This window comes from Fundulus heteroclitus, chromosome 3, assembly GCF_011125445.2.
Source record: "Fundulus heteroclitus isolate FHET01 chromosome 3, MU-UCD_Fhet_4.1, whole genome shotgun sequence".
Lineage (NCBI taxonomy): Eukaryota > Metazoa > Chordata > Actinopteri > Cyprinodontiformes > Fundulidae > Fundulus > Fundulus heteroclitus.
Window position 1 is genome coordinate 29185161 of NC_046363.1, and position 21638 is coordinate 29206798.

The following is a 21638-nucleotide window of genomic DNA, read 5'->3' on the forward strand; positions in this document are numbered from 1 at the left end:
GGTTAAGAGCAAAAAATATTCACATAATGACAAATGTAACTATAATTTTCTTCATTATGGCAAAACCAACAAGTTGGGGAAACATTTCTATGGAGGACTGAAATTAATAGAATTTAAAATAAAAGCAGTAAAGTACAACTTGCCCAAGGACTAAATAAATACAATTAAAATGTACCATTCAGTTTAAAAATGAGAACTTAAATTTTTGTTTTTTCTTTTATTTGCTTTTTGTGGCTCTTATTTCCCCCTTGAATTTTCTTACAGATCTGTCCCCGCCTACTTTGTGCTCGCCTTTAGCCCCAAAAACAACCATAGAGGGCTGAGCAGATAGCAAACGGAGCAGATTGTCTGAGTTGATCGCGCGGCAAACACACGTTGAGCGAGCGTGCTAATCTCCCTGTCAGTATAGTATAGAAGTATACACTGCAAAAACGGATCTGAAAAGTAAGTAAAATGTTCTTAAAGTTAGTGTATTTATCCTTTATTTGAGCAGGTCATTAAGACTATCTGCCAATGGAATGAGTATTTTTACCCCTAAAATAAGAGAATTTGACATCCTGCACTTGAAATAAGATGGAGATGAATTGTTCCTATTTTAATTGCAAAAATCTTATTCCACTGGCTAATCATCTTATTTACCTGCTCAAATCAAGGACAAATACACTGATTTTAAGACCGTTTTACTTAATTCTAGCTCCGTTTTTGTAGTATAGTTATGGTGAGAACGGATCTGCACACAACTTCCTTCTGCTTGACCAATAGTAGCTGACCCAACAAAGGACAACCTACCTTATTTGCACAAAGAGCCAGAAATGCATAGGGAAAAAGTAAAAATGGAGACAGAAGAATTTAAGGAGATGACATGAAAATAAAAGGATAAGTAAACTCAAGGGGGAAATAACGCATCTACGCCACTATTCAAAAGTTTGGCCATTCAATGGCTTTTCCTCATTTTTATGACTTTCTATATTGCAGATACATAGAGAAGACATCAAAACTGTGACTAAGAAGTACTTAGAATTATGTATCAAACAGAACTGTGTATAACTAAAAGAAAAACGTGAAAAAAACTGTCAAATTAAAATCATATGCTTAAATATGTTTGAAAGAAATGGAGAAGAAATATGAAGGTCAATTAAATTGTAAAACATGAAAAGTAACTGGGATATTTAAAAAAAACTAAATTGCATTATTTCTCTTTTTTAAAATAACTATATATTTCTGTCAGTTTTGGTCCTCCATACTTTCAGGTTCTGGATTATATAATTGAAGTGTCACTTCCCTGTTTGGAAAAACAGGGATATTAACCAGATAGTGTGTTAATATCCTGTATGGATTATGTACCTTTTCCTTTAATCAGTTATTTCATAAAAAAAATGCATCTTTAGGTGTGTGCTTCCAGTTGCCTGTGAATTTTCTGATGAAACAAACAACTTTTATTATTGAAGACATTACTCTGTGTCGTAGCGCTTTTAGCGTCGTTCAGCATTTAGTTTGTCTTGTGCGTCTGGAAACTTCCTTCAAACACTTTCGTGTTCATGTTGTCGACAAAGAATGTCGCATATTTCCTTCTGGTTGTTCTCATGTTAGCAAAGTTTCAAACTTCCAGCAGCAAACCACTATAATGGAGAAGCTGCAGGCTTGATTATGTCGAGGCATTGATTATTTTAACAACCCTAATTTCTGAACTGCTGCTTTTATGTTCTTTTCTTTTCATGATTTGTTTTAAGATCCAGCGGCCAGAATGAAGACAGTCATCCTGTTTGGGTTGGGTGAGTCGGTTTACAGCGCAGGTTTCAAATCCTCTGAAGCTTAAACTAACAGTGTTTAACTTTAAATTTGATTTGATTCTCTTTAGTGCTTGGAGCGCTCTCTGCTGCAGGCAAAGTTTACTTTGCAGAGGTTGGGCAGAAAGTCAACTTACAGTGTGGCGTTAATAGCTTCAAATCTGTAGTGGAATGGATTGATCCTGATAAGAAAACAGTGAGAATAAATAGGAAAAGGGGTTTCCCTTCCAAAGGTACAAAATTAACCACATCAAAATACTTTGACACATTGTTGAATTTGTATATTATTAAAGACATAACTGTGCAACGTGTATGTTCCCTGTACTAGGACAAAGTCAAATTGCATCAAGGGTACAGATACGACGAGACACAGACCTGGAAATATCCAATGTAAAGGAATCAGATTTTGGGGAGTTCACTTGTAAAGTGGATGGTAAACCCTATAAACACACGCTGGTCATGGTGTCAGGTAAGTAGCAGATCCAAGAAAAACAACAACAACCTGTTAGCAGCAGCACACACGACTATATTAATATGTTAAAAGTAGAACTATTGAATGAAAGGCACATCGAAGGATGAACAAAGTGGGAATATCACACTTGTTTCTCTTTTTAAACAAGTCAGTTTTAGAGGGGAAAAATTTTGTAATGGTTGTACCTAATAGCATTTCATTAATGGGTAGTGACCACAGCACTGTTATAAACTGAAGATTGCGTTAGAGAACAATTTCGGAATAAGAGCAGAAGCCAAAGAAAAGTTCACCAATGCAATATTTAAATTTCTCTGCCATGTGAAAGTCTTTAAGTCTTTATAATTTTTCCAAACACACTAGTTGAAAGTTTTTCATTTCGTTTCTGTGCCTTACAAATATCTGCTGCAAAATAACATTCTAGCGTCTTGTTCTCACACGTTTGGATTTTAATTTGTGCTCGAACATCTCAGCCTCCTGGCTTCTGGAGTTTAGCAGCCTTTCATGATGGGTTATTCTTATTTACACAGAAAATAATTGATACCATAATGTTTTTGGGGTGCTGATAATATCAATTGTCTAAGTGTCAACAGTGGTACAGGGGTTTAAGCATCTTACTTTCATCCCTAGATGGTTAAGCATTCATTGAGTATAGTAAGTATAAAAAAGGATTTAAAAATTAAAAAACAAGAGTACTCTGTCCATAGTAGTACAGAGTGTGTTTTACACCCTTTATCCCAATAAATAGACACTATACAAGTCAGGGCTGCATTATAAGTATTAAACCAACCCCATAGATACTCCAGGGCTTGGTGTTTTATAAGATACGCTTAATTTCTTTATGTTTGGAATAGATTAGAAAGACCTTTATCCTCCCACTGAGGGGGAAATTCGAGTGTAACAGGGACAAAAACAAGTAGACAGGAGACAGAAGACTTACAAGATTATATAATATGAACGTTTTAAAAGTTAAGATGCACAGCAGAAGAGGAAGAACATATCAGAAAGGAAAAAAAAAATAAATAATAATTTATTCATAAACAATGAGGCATATTCAGACATATTCATATTCAAAAATGAGAAATTTTAAAGCTAGATAAGAAAGAGAGCAGCCGATTTACAGATTGTAGAAACAAAGTGAAACAGGAAAGATAATACGTGTTTTTATATCCATTACCATATAAAACAAGACAACACAGCAGCTTAAACGTGAGTTTTCTCATTGCTCTGATCCTCAGTGCATCTTCTTTCTCTTTTTACAACTCTGGAAAAAGAGACCTGCAACCTGCCCAACCATAAAGGCGTCTGCCCAACCCATCAATCAGTGGTGCGCTCCGATCAGCACCTGGCGCTCACAGAGCGGGGCCGTGGTACACCATCCGCCAGAGTTGCAAAATGGTTAAAAAAAACTTGGTTTATTATTATTTTGTTTACGTTTCAGCTTGGATTTTATTTACTGTGCAGCATAGCTTCGCTGTGCTGCGCACAGTTTTTCGGTGACTTCAGTTTTTCGGCAAAATCAGCGCTCCAGTGTACTCGAGTGCTGATTTTGCCGAAAAACTGAAGTCACTGGCCGCCATCTTGCTACTCCCTACTCTCACAGAACCCCATAGGATTTGGTTGCAACAACAAGCAGTTTTCTGGCTGTGGGAAAACGTTTCACAGGTAATTCTACAGTCAGTGGATGTAATAACACTATCAACTACTAGGAAATTAGGTGCTGAAATATTTTACATGTTATTCATATTAAATATATATGTATATATAAGTATGTGTGTAGGTATGTATGTATATACATGCATACATACATGTAAATATATGTTTTTGTATATTGTTATCTATATATTTATAAATGTTATATATATATATATTTAAATAAATAAAATGCAAACTATTTCAGCACATGACTTTCTCATTATTTGATAGTTTTTGAACATAACATAAAAGTATAGGCTATGGCATTTGACATTTTAAAAGTTTTAATCCCCCCCTGAACATGAGAAAATCCTCGTTATTCGATGCTGTAGCGCACATATTCCCTAGTTACTGGGGGAAAATAGGGAGTACCAATATGGCGGCTGGTGGCTTCAAAGCGACTCGTTCTAACAGACGCCGATTAGCACTCCAGTGTATTATATAGCTCAGTGTTAGTGACACGCGCATCGACACAGGTTTTGCTCTACGAGCTCGATGCATGCGCCGACGCATCGGTGTTGCCGGACCCATCACTACTGAGAGGTCATCTCATCCTCCCTTCTCTCATGACAACATGCGCACGAGTCCTGTCATGAAGTGAAAAAAAAGTTCATTGTGCGACATGAGTAACGTGCAGTAACGGGGTGTCTGCAATGATAACGTCGTTATACAGTCAAAGCAATTAGTTAGATTACTCGTTACTGAAAAAAGTAACGGCGTTAGTAACGTCGTTTACTTCAACGCAGTTATTCCCATCACTGCTGATGTTACCCTGGATTGTAAGGTCAGCAGTCTGGGCGACAGCATTAAACGCTGGTGGCGCTCACCCAATGGTTCAGAGCAACAATCTCAGAAAGTTGAGCTGAAAGCTGTTGCTTCCTCACATCAAGGGACTTGGCAGTGTAGAGCGTCCAATGAAGGGGATAAATTCAGCAAAGATGTTGCCATTGTTGTAAAATGTAGGATATTTTCATTAAAATATAAACCTCATAGTGATGATTTCATGAGAAATTCAACCCGTGACCAGAAGCAAACAAATGTTTTTTTTTTTTTTTGCTTTTTTGTTTCAGCTCCAGATCCAAAACCAACAACTCCTGCAGTTAAAAGAAATCCGGGCCTGAGCTGGTGGATTTGGGTTGCCATCGGAGCGGCGGGCCTGGTCGTTATCATCCTGATGGTCGTTGTGGTCGTCGTGTACAAGAGAACCAAAAGGAGGAAGGTAAACGTGGGAAATCGGTCTGATGATTTGCCTCTGGCGGGTGAAACGAGAGGATCGAGAGGATTGAATCTGTGCGTTTGCTTCTTTCTACAGAAGACATTCATGAGGATGAAGAGGGCCCCACCCCCACTCATGACCCCAGATGTGGAGGTCAACGGTATCCTGGGTTCACATGGCAACGAGGTCGACGACTCTCTCTACTTCCCACTGCTGTGTCAGTCTGTCTGTCATTTCTGCATTTAATTTTTTTTTTAAACCAATTTATTTATTTATTTTACATCTTTTATTTAGTCGTTAGTTTTGGAGAAATATAAACTAGCAAATAGAATGTTCATTAAATACATCCCAGTAATTCAACTGTTTTCTGTCAACTGTATCTCAGCTCCGGTCCTCGATGACTCCACTGTGTCCCAGTTGTGTGAAATGGGTTTTCCAGTGGAGGCCTGCAGGAAAGCGGTCTACTACACTGGCAACACTGGAATCGATGCCGCCATGAACTGGATCATGAGCCACATGGACGACCCTGGTGTGTAGAAACTGGGAGTCTTCCAGGGAACATTTCCAAGTTTAACCGTTAATCTGCATCCATGTTTCTGTCTCCTGGTGGTCTGCAGACTTTTCGGCACCCCTTGTATTGCCAGGCAGCAGTTCTGGACCCGGGACCACTCCGACAGAGAGCCTCTCCGAGGAACATCTGGCAACGATCGTCTCCATGGGCTTCAGTCGAGATCAGGCAACCAAAGCGCTCCGAGCGACGGTAAGAATCACACGGTCCATTTTTAAAATGGAAACTGACCGCATGTCTTCATTTGGAGACATTGGCTGGAAGCGTTGATACGTGGCCAGATTAAATGCATATAAAGGGAAATTAATGTTTAACAGCTTTCAGTCTTCACTTTCTAGTAATGTGTTAAACTTCTCAGGAGAAACTTTTCCTGAGTTTCTAGCTGTAATTTTCTACCTTTTATGTACACATTCAATAATAAATTGTATTTTGTGGTGCTTTTCTAGATACTCAGACTCTTTACTAAGGTGCAGCAATAAAAAAAAAAGATAATTAGTTGCTTTTGCTGCTATTTCACTCATTTTCAGTCCACATCTTATTCCTGACTACAATACTGTTTTAAATTTAATTACGTAAAACAAATATTTTGAAATAGCTTTTTATCAAAAGCAAACCAGAAAGCGCTTCATAGAACAGAACTATAACATAAAATGTTGAACTAACATATAATAAAGAGAGAAAACATAAAAGCAGAAATGCGCTGACCACCAGGTCAGTTCTGAGTTTTGATTTTCTTTCAGGTCTGACTCGCTGATCCTGACTTTAGAAATTATAAAAGAGAAAAATGTTATGCATCTCTGATCAAAGTAGTAGTTTAAAATCACTCAGAAGTTAAATGTTAACTCAACCTCAAATTTACTTTTTTGTGCTAATAAAGTGTAAACATGGCTGTGTAATATTGCTGCTTACATTTCCCAGTCCTTATTTTTCACATTTGTTGAAATCCTGCGTTTGTTTCTAAAACCAGCTGTGTAGCGCCCCCTCATGTTTGACCAATGAACTGCATTTGAAGTTGAAATCAGTATTTGTATTGACTCAAAAGTTACTGTGAGTCACCCAGAAAAATTTACGTCAGTAGCTCTGCGGCTGCTGGTTATAAGCAGCTCCGTCTCGTACACCTCCGTAACAACTTGGAAAATTGAGCTTTGCAATCTTTCTATCGATTTTCAGGTTAACGACTTATTAGCTTAACATTCGGTTAGTTAATAGAAAACCCTAAACTATATAGATATATATATATATATTAACTGCTGAGCTGAATAGTTGCCATATTTTATTGTATAATCCAAGTTTGGAATGCTAAGGGGTATAATCGGATAGGGATGAGGTTATTTATTGATCATTTGCTAAAGCAAATTCACCAGAAACTCTCTAGAAGCCATTTGTAAGTAAGAGGAAATGCTGAGAAAATGACAGAAGAACAGGACCAGTGTTGTGTGGCAAAGGATCAGTGGTGTAGATCTTAATATGATAGTTCAAAACCCAAGTTTGAATGGAGAATAATGGAAATTGTGCAGCAATGAGTGTCTCAGTTCAACAATGAAACACAGAGGAGGACTTTAGCTTTATGTAAACTATTGCATGGAAGTTATAGCTGGACGTTTGCTTTCTTCCTGTTTAGAGTACGAGTTGTTTGCTTTCATCAGTCACATGGGGACGAGCACCATGTGTGGCCACTATGTCTGTCACATCAAGAAGGACCAACAGTAAGTTGTTTATGCATGTTTCCAACTTTCAAAGGTTGTTTAATACGACTAAACGTCAGGTATTAATGGGCCTATTTGAATATGATATGGTGTACGTGCAGAACAGCGATGATGTGATTCGTTCTCCAAGGAGCTGGGCAGTGTGATTTATGTAGTATTGGCCTAATCCTGCTTCGCTACTAAAGGCCCATTTTTACCCCGGTTTAAGATTTGACAATAAAATAAGGAATCATTGATCAGAGGTAGAACGGTTTTAAATACATATTTAATTCATAGAAATTAAATATGGAGACAGAGTTACATTACCAATTGAGATCTTTCACCGCACGGTCGAGAAGTCTGTCTGTCTGAAGTAAGTTTTACCAAGACATTCCTTTTATCAACTTTAAACTCCTCCTGCATGGCTCAGTGGGAGGATGACTGACCCCCTCTCCTTCTGACCACCCCCTCAGGACAATAAAACTCCATGTTTATCTTACGCTGGAGCAGGAAGGAACAGACCCCACTCTGCTTTACTCAGTAACTCCAACTAAGATATGTTTTTAATTCTCAACAACCCCTCTGTTTTGATCCCTCAAAGATCAAACCAATAATTAGGCTAAACTAAGTCTATGTCTTGAAACCTTTAAACAAAATGTAAATAGTAAGATGTAATATTGTAACCCACTGTCCCCTCTGTTGGCGACTTATGAAATCAAATGAAGTTCAAATGTTCCCCTTAAATGTAAAATAACCCAAGTATAAGCTAAAAAGCTACTAAAACTATCTGAATCTCTAACCTACTAGAATTAAGAAAAGTAAGCACCTTTATCCGAGAGGTGCAAGGCTAAGATAAATGTGCAACTACCAGAAACTATTATATGATCTAAATATGACTTTAAGAGTCCTAACCTAGATTAACAAATTGCTTCTTAGAAATAAAGATAACCCATGAAAGCACTACACTCAGATCAAACCATAGAATAAAAAACAGATTTTCATGCAATGCAAAACCAAGATTCTAACGATACTAATATTGAACACCTTATGAATATGGAACTTATAAGACATATGCAGTGGTTACAAAACTCTCATTTTCTTTTTTCTTTTTTACACAATGCATTCAATTGTGGTCATTATGTCTTGCGTCTCGGAGATGTCTTCTTCTCGCCTTTAAAGAAGATGGTGTAAAGAGCCAGTGTTCCAACCGCGGTCTCCACAGAACTGTATGTTAATCTTTATTAAAAATAAAAAACGAAAACAAAATAAATTTCCAGCTGCCCCTTCCGTGGGTGGCTCAGCGCGTCAAATTGTTCCGGTGATCTTTCCTTGAACCCTCTGTTTGGCTGGTACACACGGCTCTGGAATCAGATGGGCCCCTGACCTCTGGCCCACCACATCTGTCTGTTGATGACTTTAGCGCGCATCCTTCGAGGTTGGGGGTCGGTGGACTCCCTTCACATTTCTCCTAATTTTATGTCTCCTGAAACTTACACGACAACCGTTTAAATATCAAATGTCGTGTGCTACCTGTAATTCCGGAGGTTGACTTCGGTCCCGAAAAGCTCCTTTCAGTCATATGGAAACATATCCTGTAATGAAATTAACTGAACACTCCCACAAGAAACACATTTCACATCTTCCATTGTTCTCTCTCCAGCCTATGAGAAACCATTTTAGAAATGTAATAGTTAATGAGACATTTTATTGCAATTCCTCTTTCCCCGTCCTTACGCTGTCCTGTAAGAAAATGCAACGACCAGACAAATACGTTAATCTCTGGTGAAGATTCCCCTGTCTGTAAAATCAAAAATTAGTTAATGCAGTTGTGAAATCAAAGTATAGTAACGAGACGCATGTGGGGCCCGTTTGTGTTGGACCAACCTTTTGTCTAAGTTTCCTTGAGACAGTGAGTCTGCTGCCTAACCTTTGACCGTTAAATTTAATCTCTTCTCTTAGCTCGGTTCCTGGGGAAACTGGAACAATCGTAAAACCTTGTGACATGCACTTATCTGCACACAAGACTGTCATATGGCCTTGGTGCATCCTGTTTCTGACACATGCTCACTGAAGTGTGAAACCAACCTTTGTTCTCCTCATCTGTTCAGGTCACTGGGTTAAAGTTAACATCTATATCACTTTAAGCTACACTATTATATATAAGTGATTATATTTCCATAACACTGTTATCCTGTAAGAATGTCAGAATGTTCTCTGAATTAAAGATTAAAGATTACCATCCATCACACCACTTCACATAAAACCTTTCAGCACGTCACCACACTTTGCTTCTGTACCCTTTACTCAGATGTCTATGCTGCAAAAAAGTTCCTATTTTTAATCTGAGAAGAAAAGCAAACCCTCGTTTTAGTTCACCTATCGTTTTATCCAGTTGTTACAAATCCTGATCCAGTTTACTGCAACAGATATACGTGGCTTTGGATCCTTAACTAACCTACCTGACACACCAATGATTTTAAAGTAAACTAAATATGCATTAAGTTACCCTCTGTTTATCTCTGTTTTATCCATTTTTTTGTAGTTTATGTAGTTTTTCTATTTAATTTAACATTCACTTTATTATCCTGCTTAAACTGTTTAAGCCTTTATCCAAGAACCCCCTCATATAATCTATCTGTAGCAGATACGTGGTGTCTGACACTCCGCCCATTAAATCTAATTTATAGTTCTGTTTTGGGAGTCACTTAACAAACATTCCAGAGAGCCATGGGTAAGGTCTTTTGTGGGGGTTTCTTTTTGTTTAAACAACCGTTATCTGATTTACAATGCAGTTACATACCTCTGTGGTGTCCTGCACAAGAATCCTTCCTCCGAATTACTTGTGCCAAGGGTTGATATAAAGTTTAAGATCTAAATAACTTTAAGATACAGTGTTATCATATAATTGTTTATGTCATATCCCTCTGCTTGGAACAAAATTAACTTTGTTACAAAACATTAACAAAGAATAGTATTAGTCATCACAAGGAATCAATGCGGTACCGCGCACGTGACGTCACCGTCTCAAGAGCAACGCCCCTTTTGACGCTTAGGTAGGGCATACAGGAGAGAACGCATACAGGAGAGAACGCACGGATAACAGATATGACCGACTTTACAGCCGTTAAACTTTCCCAAGACGATGTCCCAGGCACACGGTTTACTGGTCGAACTGTCGAAGAACACACCAACCTTCAGCTCAAACGATGGCTTGAGGTTCGAGGGCTTAAAAAAAGACTGGAAAACGGGCCGAGTTGATGAACGGTAAGCTTTGTTTTTTTTTTCCTGCGCGGCGATCAAGGCAGCGTCGGCCGTTTTTTTTTTGTTGTTGTTTGCAATCACCGTCCAGGGATCGGTATATGTTTAATGTTTGTCTCATTTGAAATGTTTTTGAGTAAGCCTGGTAGCAGGCTATCATGTTAGCGCCTGCTACCATGATAGCCTATATGCTGTCATGGTAGCAGGCGCTACTTTATTAACATGTCGGCCACCAAAATACTCTTACCTTGACTTGATGTCGCTGGAATTGGGTCAGGATGTTCTTCGGTTGGGCCCTTTCCTCCAACAAAATGCTTGCTACATATGTACTTGAATTTGGTAACTTTTTCCGGGTTGAACTGTTGTGTAGGCCGACCGCCCCGGTGTTCCAAGCGTACACATTTCTCCTTGGCAGTCTTGAAGAAAACATCCTTCATATGCGGCCGATCAGCGTACCTCGAGTCGCTGTTGCACGTTCCATAGCAACAATGTTTAAAAACCATGGTCTTAGATTTGGAAAAAGCATTTGTTTACCGAGTAAAACCAAGGGTAACGCACGTCTCTTTTACAGCGACACAGCGGCGGACTATGCAAGCATGCCCTACTGCGTACCACGTGATGTGACGTCATCGTGACGTTGTGTTTCTAAAAATAGCTCGCGCGCGGTACCGCATTAACTGCAAATAATTAACTGAATTGAAGTATGAAAAACACTGCCCTATATCCTGGATTCAGATCAAAACTTAATGCAATTTCATAATCCCACAGATCTACAAGAAGTCCTCCAAAAGTTGTGTAAGATCATTGTACCCATTGAAATAATGATTATTCTAATGTGCTCACAGCAAGTTGATGGTATGAGAATGCTGACTGTTCCAAGGTACTTACATACTGATAAAATATTGGGCTTTACCTGAATAAAACACCTGGTAACGGCAAAGTCTGGTAAAAATCTGATAAGTTTTAGCATGCAACAGTTATACTGTACAATAGAAAAATCTCAATACTTGAGAGCTATTTAAGAAATAACCTAACAGATCCGTTTAACCTAAAAAGTGTATCTCTACAATGAATAGGAAACAAGACGTCTCACCCAGATCACCGCTGTGCCTGCTAGTGAGAGGCCCCCCGCGTCATAGAAGCTGATAAGAACTTCCAGTCTGTAAATTTATGGCATGCAGCTGTGAGCATGCAGCATCACAGAACCCTAAATGTGAAAAATATCCCCACCCCAGTGAATTTTCTGCTAATAATTGTGATGGTAAAATACACCTTCTGCTGTCTGCTGTCAAATGTTATGAGCAATACGGTCCTGGACATAATAGAATTAAAACTCATGTTTAAAAGGAACATATCAATTATATAGTAAAAAATTTAAGAGACAGTAGTATATTTTTCAAAACCGCAAACCTGTACTGCTGGTATCTGCCCAATCGGCTGCCTTAAGAAGTTATTACCTGCACCAATCCATTTGCCTAGAAGCTCAAGAGTTGGAGACACAGAAAAAATATTAGAAATCACATTCCATTAAATTTGGTCAGAAGAATATTGGTAGAAATAACAGTCTGAATTACCTTAACAAAAAGTCTGTTATCAGTCTGTGGTCCTTGAGATGGACTGGACTGACATGTACAGCAGATCAGGCAGAAAAGAGATTGGAGTTTAGACGTCGCACTCACAGCTTCCATGTATGGAACTCCACATTTCGTCCCCCACGTGTTGCAGTGATTCGCTGTCGACGCAACTCAGTGACAAAGTTCTGGTCCACGACTCAGAAACAGGATGAGACATTCAACTCCAGTGTATGCAGATAGTCATTTTCCCTTGACAGCTTAGGATCTGTGCTGTTCATAGGCGTTGGCCATTGTTCCAGGGTGAGGAAACATTGTTCATGGGAGCGTTATCCCCTAGACGGAGCACTGACCTTCTTGAAGGTGAGGTGGTATTGGGACTTCTTGCCAGGATTTAATGATGTGAAACAGTCCCTGGCCCAGTGTCCAGCGTAAGCAACTGTCCCAGATGTGATGGGTGCCCCACGACACACATATCGGCTGTAAATGCTCAGTTTCATTCTTCCAACCCCAAATCGGCACCGATCTGCGTCTCATGTCAGCCGTGTCCATACTCCAGAACGAACAGACCTGTAACAAAATTAAGATAGAAAAAGAAAAACGGGGGAAGGGAGCTCCCCCACCTTAAATTAAAATAGAGATAGTTATCGATGGAATCAGCTGCTTACTCTCACTCCTTCCTATGTTGTTTTCCAATAACTGTAATTTTACCAACTTTTAGTAATTAACAAACTCAAGCATTGTGTATCACCCTTCCTTTGAGTCACAGGCAAATGGTGTATCAAATATTGTCTGAGCGAGCGTATCAAGATTTAAAATCATCAGCTGAGATATTGAAGAGGACACATTTTTTTTAACACTATTACTCTAAATAATTCCCCTAAATTGGACTGATTTATTTAGGATCCACAACTGTGTGTTTGATCCATCCTACTGATTTTTTTTCAGAAGATATCGAGAGTCCCAGTCAAACTCAGGAACCTTCTGCTAAAGTGTATAAAGAAAATGCTGTATAACTACATCTATCAAGGAAGAAAATATAAAGACACCAAAGGTACATTTTAAAACAGCTCTAAAATCAGTTATGTGCCTTTGTTTAGTAAATTTTTAAGTCAAATTCTGCCGGCCACAAACAATCACCAGCAACTGATGTTGAAAAGTTTATTCACCAGAATTCGCACATTACCAAATGAACAAAGAAAAAAGATTCCTCGGGCTCTAAATTACTGTGTAACAAGGGCATCTGCATTTTGTGGGACCATGAAAATGTGATTACATATAATGAATAATTTGGGGACCGTTCTGTGATGATCCCGTAATATTTTCTATTTCTACTAGGTTTTGGCGCTCTGCAATATCAGTATCTATAATAAAATGATACACGCCATTAACATTTGTCACAGATTCCTCAATTTTAGCTGCTTCATTTGAGGATAACTTCAAAACTGACTCATGACTAAATGCAGGGTTAACAAAATCTGTCAAATTAACCGCAATATCCATTTGCACACACTATTAAGGTACAGTTTAAACTTAACTTCTAACTCTGTTTAGTTCCGCTTACTTGTGTTTTTTCCCAGGCCTGCAAATGAGCAAAAGTTTATAGGGTGGCTATTTTCTGCTCCCTATTAATCAGCCAGATTTAAGTCTGATGAATTATATCTATTTATTTATTTACTATATCTAGGGCTATCAAACAATGAAAACCTTTTAATCACTATTTAATCGCAAATTATATTTCATGTCTGAAAATATATACATTCATTAGGCATTTTAAAACGCTATTTTGCAATAGATAATGCTAGTTAAAATTACACTCTAACGGAAAGCATTTTCCCGTTTTTGTGTTTTCCCAATTTATAATGCCTCAAACAAATGTTCAATGTTCTGCCAAATTTTCAACAACTTTTCCAAACTTCTAACCACTTTCTAACTTTTAGGCTACAGTTCAAAATAAAAAGTTTTCTCCAAAACTCACCAAAATGCAGCTGTTCATGCTCTCCAATGCAACTCACCCATACAGCTTGCAGCCAATACCTCAAATCGCGTTACTGCATTGAAATTCTCCTGCACTTCAACAAACATCATTAATGCATCAACCTTTTTTCCAATGATTTCCAATTTCCCCTTAGTTTTTATTTTCACCCATATTTTTACTTATCACTTTTACTTAACAAAATTAAACTGCTCCCCAGTCATTGCTCTAATCTTGAGGCCCACGCACGTGGAGAAATTCACACACACACACACAAGAGACTTCGAAGCCGCGCACACACAGAGACAGACTCAGACCGGAGCTTCTAATCATTCAAACCATGGATCCCATTTTACAGAGACAAAATTGTTAGACAAGACGTAACAAACATAACATTTTAAGACAGACAGCCTGGCGCATCACAGAGAGACCCTCGTCCCTTCCGTAGTCGACGAAACGTTTCCTTATGTTAAAATCTCCTCGTCTGATCGTCGTGTTCTCGAAAAACCCAGTTTTTCGAAAACTAGAAAACAATCCTATTGTCTTCCTGGGGCCCCTTTTTTAATCTCTTATCTTCTATAACAGCTCACTCTTAAGGTCTTGCTGCTCTTAGCCTCAACATAAGATCCTACGTATTCTTGGCCGTCCTATCGCTGTGCTGCATTAGGGTGTCCCCTTCCCCAAAGAAAGCACTCCATCTTAGTCCTAAATTCACCAGTTTGTCAGTCTGGTGCAGAGGTGACCAAATCTCGGGACTCTTTTTATTCTTTGTATTTTATCTTTTTTATTTGATTTTAAATAATTTTTTGCAATCTCAACATTTAAGTTTCTCAATTGTTATTCTTATGTTATTTTATTTATTTTTGTAAAGTCTCAACAGTTAAGTTTCTTGGCTGTTATTTCTAATTTCCTTCTCATACAGCCTCACCATCTAAGATTACTTGCCATTTAATTTTCTATCTAATTTTACGTTTTTCTGACGCAAACAAACACATAAATCCCATTCAATCATTTCTCGGATTCAACATAAATTCCATTCAAACCTAGTTGTACTGTTCAGCCTCTGATATTTTGAGAAGAAAGCTTCTCATTTACAGCAACACTTGATTTAGCCTACATCTAATCTTTAGCCAATAGGAGAATCAAAATCTCCTTACTTTTTTTCGGGTCGACCCTGTTTTGCTGTAAGTGATTACTTCTTCGTGCCCAAATTCAAAAGGTTCCTCCACTTTATTGTCAAATCCGGGTCACGGCTGACCAAATTGTGATTTATGTAGTATTGGCCTAATCCTGCTTCGCTACTAAAGGCCCATTTTTACCCCGGTTTAAGATTTGACAATAAAATAAGGAATCATTGATCAGAGGTAGAACGGTTTAAATACATATTTAATTCATAGAAATTAAATATGGAGACAGAGTTACATTACCAATCGAGATCTTTCACCGCGCGGTCGAGAAGTCTGTCTGTCTGAAGTAAGTTTTACCAAGACATTCCTTTTATCAACTTTAAACTCCTCCTGCATGGCTCAGTGGGAGGATGACTGACCCCCTCTCCTTCTGACCACCCCCTCAGGACAATAAAACTCCATGTTTATCTTACGCTGGAGCAGGAAGGAACAGACCCCACTCTGCTTTACTCAGTAACCCCAACTAAGATATATTTTTAATTCTCAACAGCAGCCAAAAAAGGCTTCAGAGGACCTCAATGGTGACGCCATGAATGAAGTATTATGGTTACCAGGCCATTGTTAAAGCATCTATCAGTAAAAACAACAAATATAGGTCTCTATTTGCCAATCTTGGTTGTTGACCCGAGTGTTTTATGTTGAGGTAATCTTCTATTCGATCAATAAGATTCGATTATACGTCCGGGTCTTTGAGCCTTAAACAGTTCTGCCCTCCAGGTGATAAAGGAGGCCAGACACAGAGTACGGCCCAGGATGCAGTCTCAGTGCCTCATGGGCATAAAGCAAAGTTGCATCTAGTTTCAGCATGACGATGCTCAGTTGTCTTATTGTGCAGCTGCTTGGGATTTAGGGGGAACTCTTCACAGCATGGTGACACAATGCGTGTCGTTGCCCTCAAACACCCGTAGGTGTTTGACTGTGACAGCTGTGAAGCACACATACTGGGTACCTGCCAGGTACGACCATCAGCTTCATGCAAATCCAAAGCCTGATAATGCTGTGTGACTTCCTCTGGGTCAGTTGATCCTTAATTAACGCCTTTTTCCTGATTACTGGACGCTTTCGACAACAGCCTCTAAAAAGGCACTCGACTTATAATCCTGCCACTGTTGTCGTCCTGAATGTAGCAGCTTCTTCCAAATTAAAAAGTTTACTAAATTATGTTCTAGTCTGACTCCCATCTGAAGGCTTAACTGTTTTTAAGTGTTTTCTCGTTGTATCTTTAGATGAACCAGTAGATAAAATACAGCTGCATCTCGATAAATTTGAATATCAGTGACAATTTCATTTGTCACTAAATCTATTAAGTGAAACTCACATTTTAATGTGTAATATGTTGCAAAATTGGGTCTAACAAGGTAGTTGGTAAACTGGAAAGAGATAGTTTGGATACGCGCTTCCAAAAACAGAAAAACGTGTCCAACTGTAGGCAGAAAAAATTATTTAAACTGCATATACATTTCTAAGCATATTCACAAATTAACATTTGCACACAGCATGATGCTAAAGGAGCTGGCTGTTCAGAGAGCCACATCCAAACATGTTGATAGAAAGTTGAGTGGAAGGAAAAAGTGATTTTGGTAACTACACCAGAGAGGATTGTGGAGCGAAACCCATTCAAGAGTTTGATGGACATTTACCAGGCGTGACCTGCAGGTGGCGTAATGGTTTCAAGAACCGCCGCACACAGACGAAGTCTGCTGTTAAAACAAGACTTTTTTCCTTTTCAGTTATTCCATCTACCATTATATTCTGTTAATTTTGATGATTATAATTGACAGCTAATGCAAACTCCCCAAATCTTTGTGTAATGAACAAATACAGTTTACAAGTTTCACTATTTTAATGGAATTACTGAAATTTTTTTAATGTTTTCATGATATTCTAATTATATGACCAGCACCTGTAAACTGTGCAGTACATGGACAAACTTTTAATTAGGCCGACATTATTATCTAAAACATTTTTTAAATGTGAAACCATTTTTGAGAAAGAATTCGTTTTTTTGATAGCTGTAATTCTTAATTATGTAAATTAACTCAGGTATTCACTTTAAATATTTGTCTGTTTGGCAAAAGTCTATACAAGTTGTATTTTTTTTAAATAAATTAGCCTGCTCAAGTAAATTAACTTGTTAATCATATTAAAATTATTTAAGATGCATCATTACTGAGAATCTTGTGTAAATATTTTTTAATTTCCTCGTCAGGGTTAAAATTGGAGAGTTATGTCAATATTAAGGTGATACAGCAGGGGGCGCCATAGTTCACATAAAAATAAATCCTCTGAATCGCTTTAGATTTAAATGTTGTTGTTTTTTTTTTGTCTGCCTACACACATAAGTGCTTAAAAACGGTTTCATTTGTGGTTTTCTGTGCTTGCAAACGCATCAGCTGATCTTATTTTCCAAAATGATTCATTTGGTGATGAACACATTGTTTTATGAGTCTGTTTTTTTTTTTTTTTCCACAGATGGGTCATCTTCAATGATCAGAAGGTCTGTGCTTCAGAGAAACCTCCCAAAGACCTGGGCTACCTGTATTTCTACCGTAGAGTGGCCGACTGAGGCGGAGCAGCGTTTCGCTTCAGGAGGAGAAGAAGAAGACGACGACGCCATCAAACCACAAACAACAGCAAGCTCTTACAAATGCTCTGGCACGCTTCACAACTGACAAACATGTAAATAAGGAAGTCTTTCAGATTGCTTATAAACAGTTAAATAAATTGGTGCAAATGTACAGATAAGTGTTGTTGGGGGGTTGTGTGTGTTGCTGTTCCTCTGTATCCACTGATAAATAACCACAGGCCGGTGTGAGCATCCACTCAGGTTGTCACCAGAGCAACTTTGACTTAAAGCCAGAACTAATCCAGACCTGATAAAAGCACGAGATCCGGGGTCTGCTCTGAAAAAAAAAATAAAAATGGTCTCATGATTGGGAAAACTTGCTTGATGGAACAAACACTCCAAACATCGACTGACTTGGGACCGCTGAGCTCATGATTGACAAGTTTACGCTAATCTTTCCCGACTATTGATCTCCACTGCCATCAGTAGTCACTGCCCGTATTCGTTAAAACATGTCGCTCTTCAGGCCCGCCTTCTCGTTTGACTGGGAAATCGCACCGCTCTAGTTAGACTCAACCTCCCCTACCTGTTTAAGTGCTACAAACACTCGTAGGGGGAAAAACAAAAGAAAAGTTATAAGAGTAAAAACACCAAATCAACATGTTTTCCTTAAGCGTTCGGTGAGGGTGATTCTTGGGTGACTCGTGTTTTATTTTGTTATTTTCAAAACGAATGCTTTGTTACTTCTGCTGTGAAAAATAAAGGTTTTTCCTCTCCGTCGATCTTGTTCTTCGGTTTGTTGCAACTCCAGCTCGTTTATTGCTTGCTTCCCTGGGAAGTCAGAACATTTTCTCGTTTCCCCTTTATGAAAGTGGGGAAACATTTTTTGTGAAAATAAAGCAATAATTTTAAGTGGTGTTTTTAGGCTCCCTGAGCTCTTTGAGAACAGTTCAGCGAGTGCCAGGCCTCCGATGTGAGAAAACGGAGGCATAAGTAGCAAACCCACAGAAAGCTGGGGTTTAGATTGGCCCACAGCAGCTTTCCAAGTGCTGCTTTCTCTTCAGAGCTCTTCCGCCTTCTTCACTTTCTGCATCCCTGCACACTTGTTTCGATGAACTGAGTTACTGAGAGGATGAAACGAGGATTTTGAGCCTCAACAACAGCATTAAAGACAAGAGAAAGTTGGATTTAAGGTGAGATCTCAATCGAAAATGTTTAATTTGTTTTGTGTACTTTTAAATTTTAAGTGTTTCTCGATGCGCTTTTGTTCGGTTACAGACTTTGAGGATGGAGCAATTTGAATAATGTTTTGTTTGTACGGCAAAATGTAAAATGCCTAAATTGTAGTTTGTTTTTTCTTGTCTTTGCACTAATTACCAGTTTAGTTTTGGCTTATTAAAGACTTTATTATTGTAGCAAATATTCTTCAGGTTTTTAATGTTTTTCAGCATTAACTGGCGAGATTATAATTCTATCCAAATTAATTGCTATAAAACGAGGCTTTTTGTTGCGTTGAAGTTTCTCAAAGTATGTTTGCATGCAAAGCCAGCTGAAACCTTTTGTCAAATTTAAGAAGTCCGATTAGTGCTTCAATAAAATTTTACACTTTAATGCATAGACGTATGTTGAAAGTAAAATAATTTTTCAATTAAGATGGAGGATTTTAAGATGTTTCCGTACCGGATGCAACTTTAAAAAGCATCATAGAGCGATTTTAAAAGCAAACAGCATATGTGTTTTAAAAAAATATGTCTAAGCATTATATTTTCAGACCATTTCTACATTTTTAAGAAAAGCCAGCATGTGTCACATGTTTTAATGTACAAAAGAAATAGAGGAAGGAAGTAGAGAGGAGCTTGGTGGTTAAGGCTCACATGCTTGGTAAGGTGCTCAGAAACAGTAGCTGCATGTCTGTAAAATAGAAAAAAGGGTTTGCTTTCACGCCCTGAACTAGGGCGTCACTATATTAAAACAATACAGATACTAAGAAAGGTGCTTGATTCCATTTTCTGTACCGCAGCAACGTGTTTTTGAAGGCACCGGATTATTTCTGGTTAAGAGCAAAAAATATTCACATAATGACAAATGTAACTGTAATTTTCTTCATTATGGCAAAACCAATAAGTTGGGGAAACATTTCTATGGAGGACTGAAATTAATAGAATTTAAAAAAAATGCAGTAAAGCACAACTTGCTCAATGACTAAACAAATACAATTAAAATGTACCATTCAGTTTAAAAACGAGAATTTCATTTTTAGTTTTTTCTTTTCCTTGCTTTTTATGGCTCTTATTTCCCCCTTGAATTTTCTTACAGATCTGTCCCCGCCTACTTTGTGCTCGCCTTTAGCCCAAAAACAGCCATAGAGGGCTGAGCAGATAGCAAACCGAGCAGATTGTCTGAGTTGATCGCGCGGCAAACACACGTTGAGCGAGCGAGCGTGCTAATCTCCCTTTCAGTATAGTATAGAAGTATAGTTATGGTGAGAACGGATCTGCACACAGATCCTTGAACTTCCTTCTGCTTGACCAATAGTAGCTGACCCAACAAAGGACAACCTACCGTATTTGCACAAAGAGCCAGAAATGCATAGGGAAAAGTAAAAATGGACACAGAAGAATTTAAAGAGATGACATGAAAATAAAAGGATAAGTAAACTCATGGGGGAAATAAGGCATCTATGCTACCATTCAAAAGTTTGGTCATTCAATGGCTTTTCCTCATTTTTATGACTTTCTATATTTCAGATACATAGTGACGACATCAAAACTATGACTAAAAAGTATATAGAATTATGTATCAATCAGAACTGTGTATAAGTAAAAGAAAAACATTAAAAAACTGTAAAATTAAAATCATATGCTTAAATATGTTGGAAAGAAATATTAAGGTAAATTAAATTGTAAAATAATAAAAGTACCTGGGATATTAAAAAAATGCATTACTTCTCTTTTTTTAAATTAACTGGTACATTTTAAGTACATTGGCTTGTTTATTAGTATCTATCTATCTATCTATCTATCTATCTATCTATCTATCTATCTATCTATCTATCTATCTATCTAATTTCTGTCAGTTTTGGTCCTCCATACTTTCAGGTTCTGGATTATATAATTTAAGTGCCACTTCCCTGTTTGAAAAAACAGGGATAATAACCAGATAGTGTGTTAATATTTTGTATGGCATTATGTACCTTTTCCTTTAATCAGTTATTTAATAAAAAATGCATCTTTAGGTGTGTGCTTCCAGTTGCCTGTGAATTTTCTGATGAAGCAAACAACTTTTATCTCTGAAGACATTACTCTGTGTCGTAGCGCTTTTAGCATGTAGCGTTGTTCAGCATTTAGTTTGTCTTGTGCGTCTGGAAACTTCCTCCAAACACTTTTGTGTTCATGTTGTCGACAAAGAATGTCGCATATTTCTTTCTGGTTGTTCTCATTCATGTTAGCAAAGTTTCAAACTCCCAGCAGAAGACCATTATTATGGAGAAGCTGCAGGATTGATTACATCGAGGCGTTGATTATTTTAACAACACTAAGTTCTGAACTGCTGCATTTATGTTCTTTTCTTTTCATGATTTGCTTTAAGATCCAGCGGCCAGAATGAAGACAGTCATCCTGTTTGGGTTGGGTGAGTCGGTTTACAGCGCAGGTTTCAAATC

At 38.0% G+C, this 21638-nt stretch overlaps 2 protein-coding genes across 3 annotated transcripts in view; both read left to right on the forward strand.

Moving 5' to 3' along the window:
• The window catches only part of usp5 (ubiquitin specific peptidase 5 (isopeptidase T)), a 39047-nt gene extending 21070 nt beyond the window's left edge, over positions 1-17977 (forward strand). For both annotated transcript variants that reach the window (XM_036135151.1, XM_036135152.1), the window contains exon 20: positions 17884-17977. In XM_036135151.1, the coding sequence (XP_035991044.1) occupies positions 17884-17977 (94 nt within the window). The remainder of the gene's footprint in view (positions 1-17883) is intronic.
• A 3588-nt stretch (positions 17978-21565) lies between these two features.
• The window catches only part of LOC118557565, a 30332-nt gene continuing 30259 nt past the window's right edge, over positions 21566-21638 (forward strand). The window contains exon 1 of the mRNA XM_036127772.1: positions 21566-21607. Coding sequence (XP_035983665.1) covers positions 21580-21607 — 28 coding nt within the window. The 5' untranslated portion in view covers positions 21566-21579. The remainder of the gene's footprint in view (positions 21608-21638) is intronic.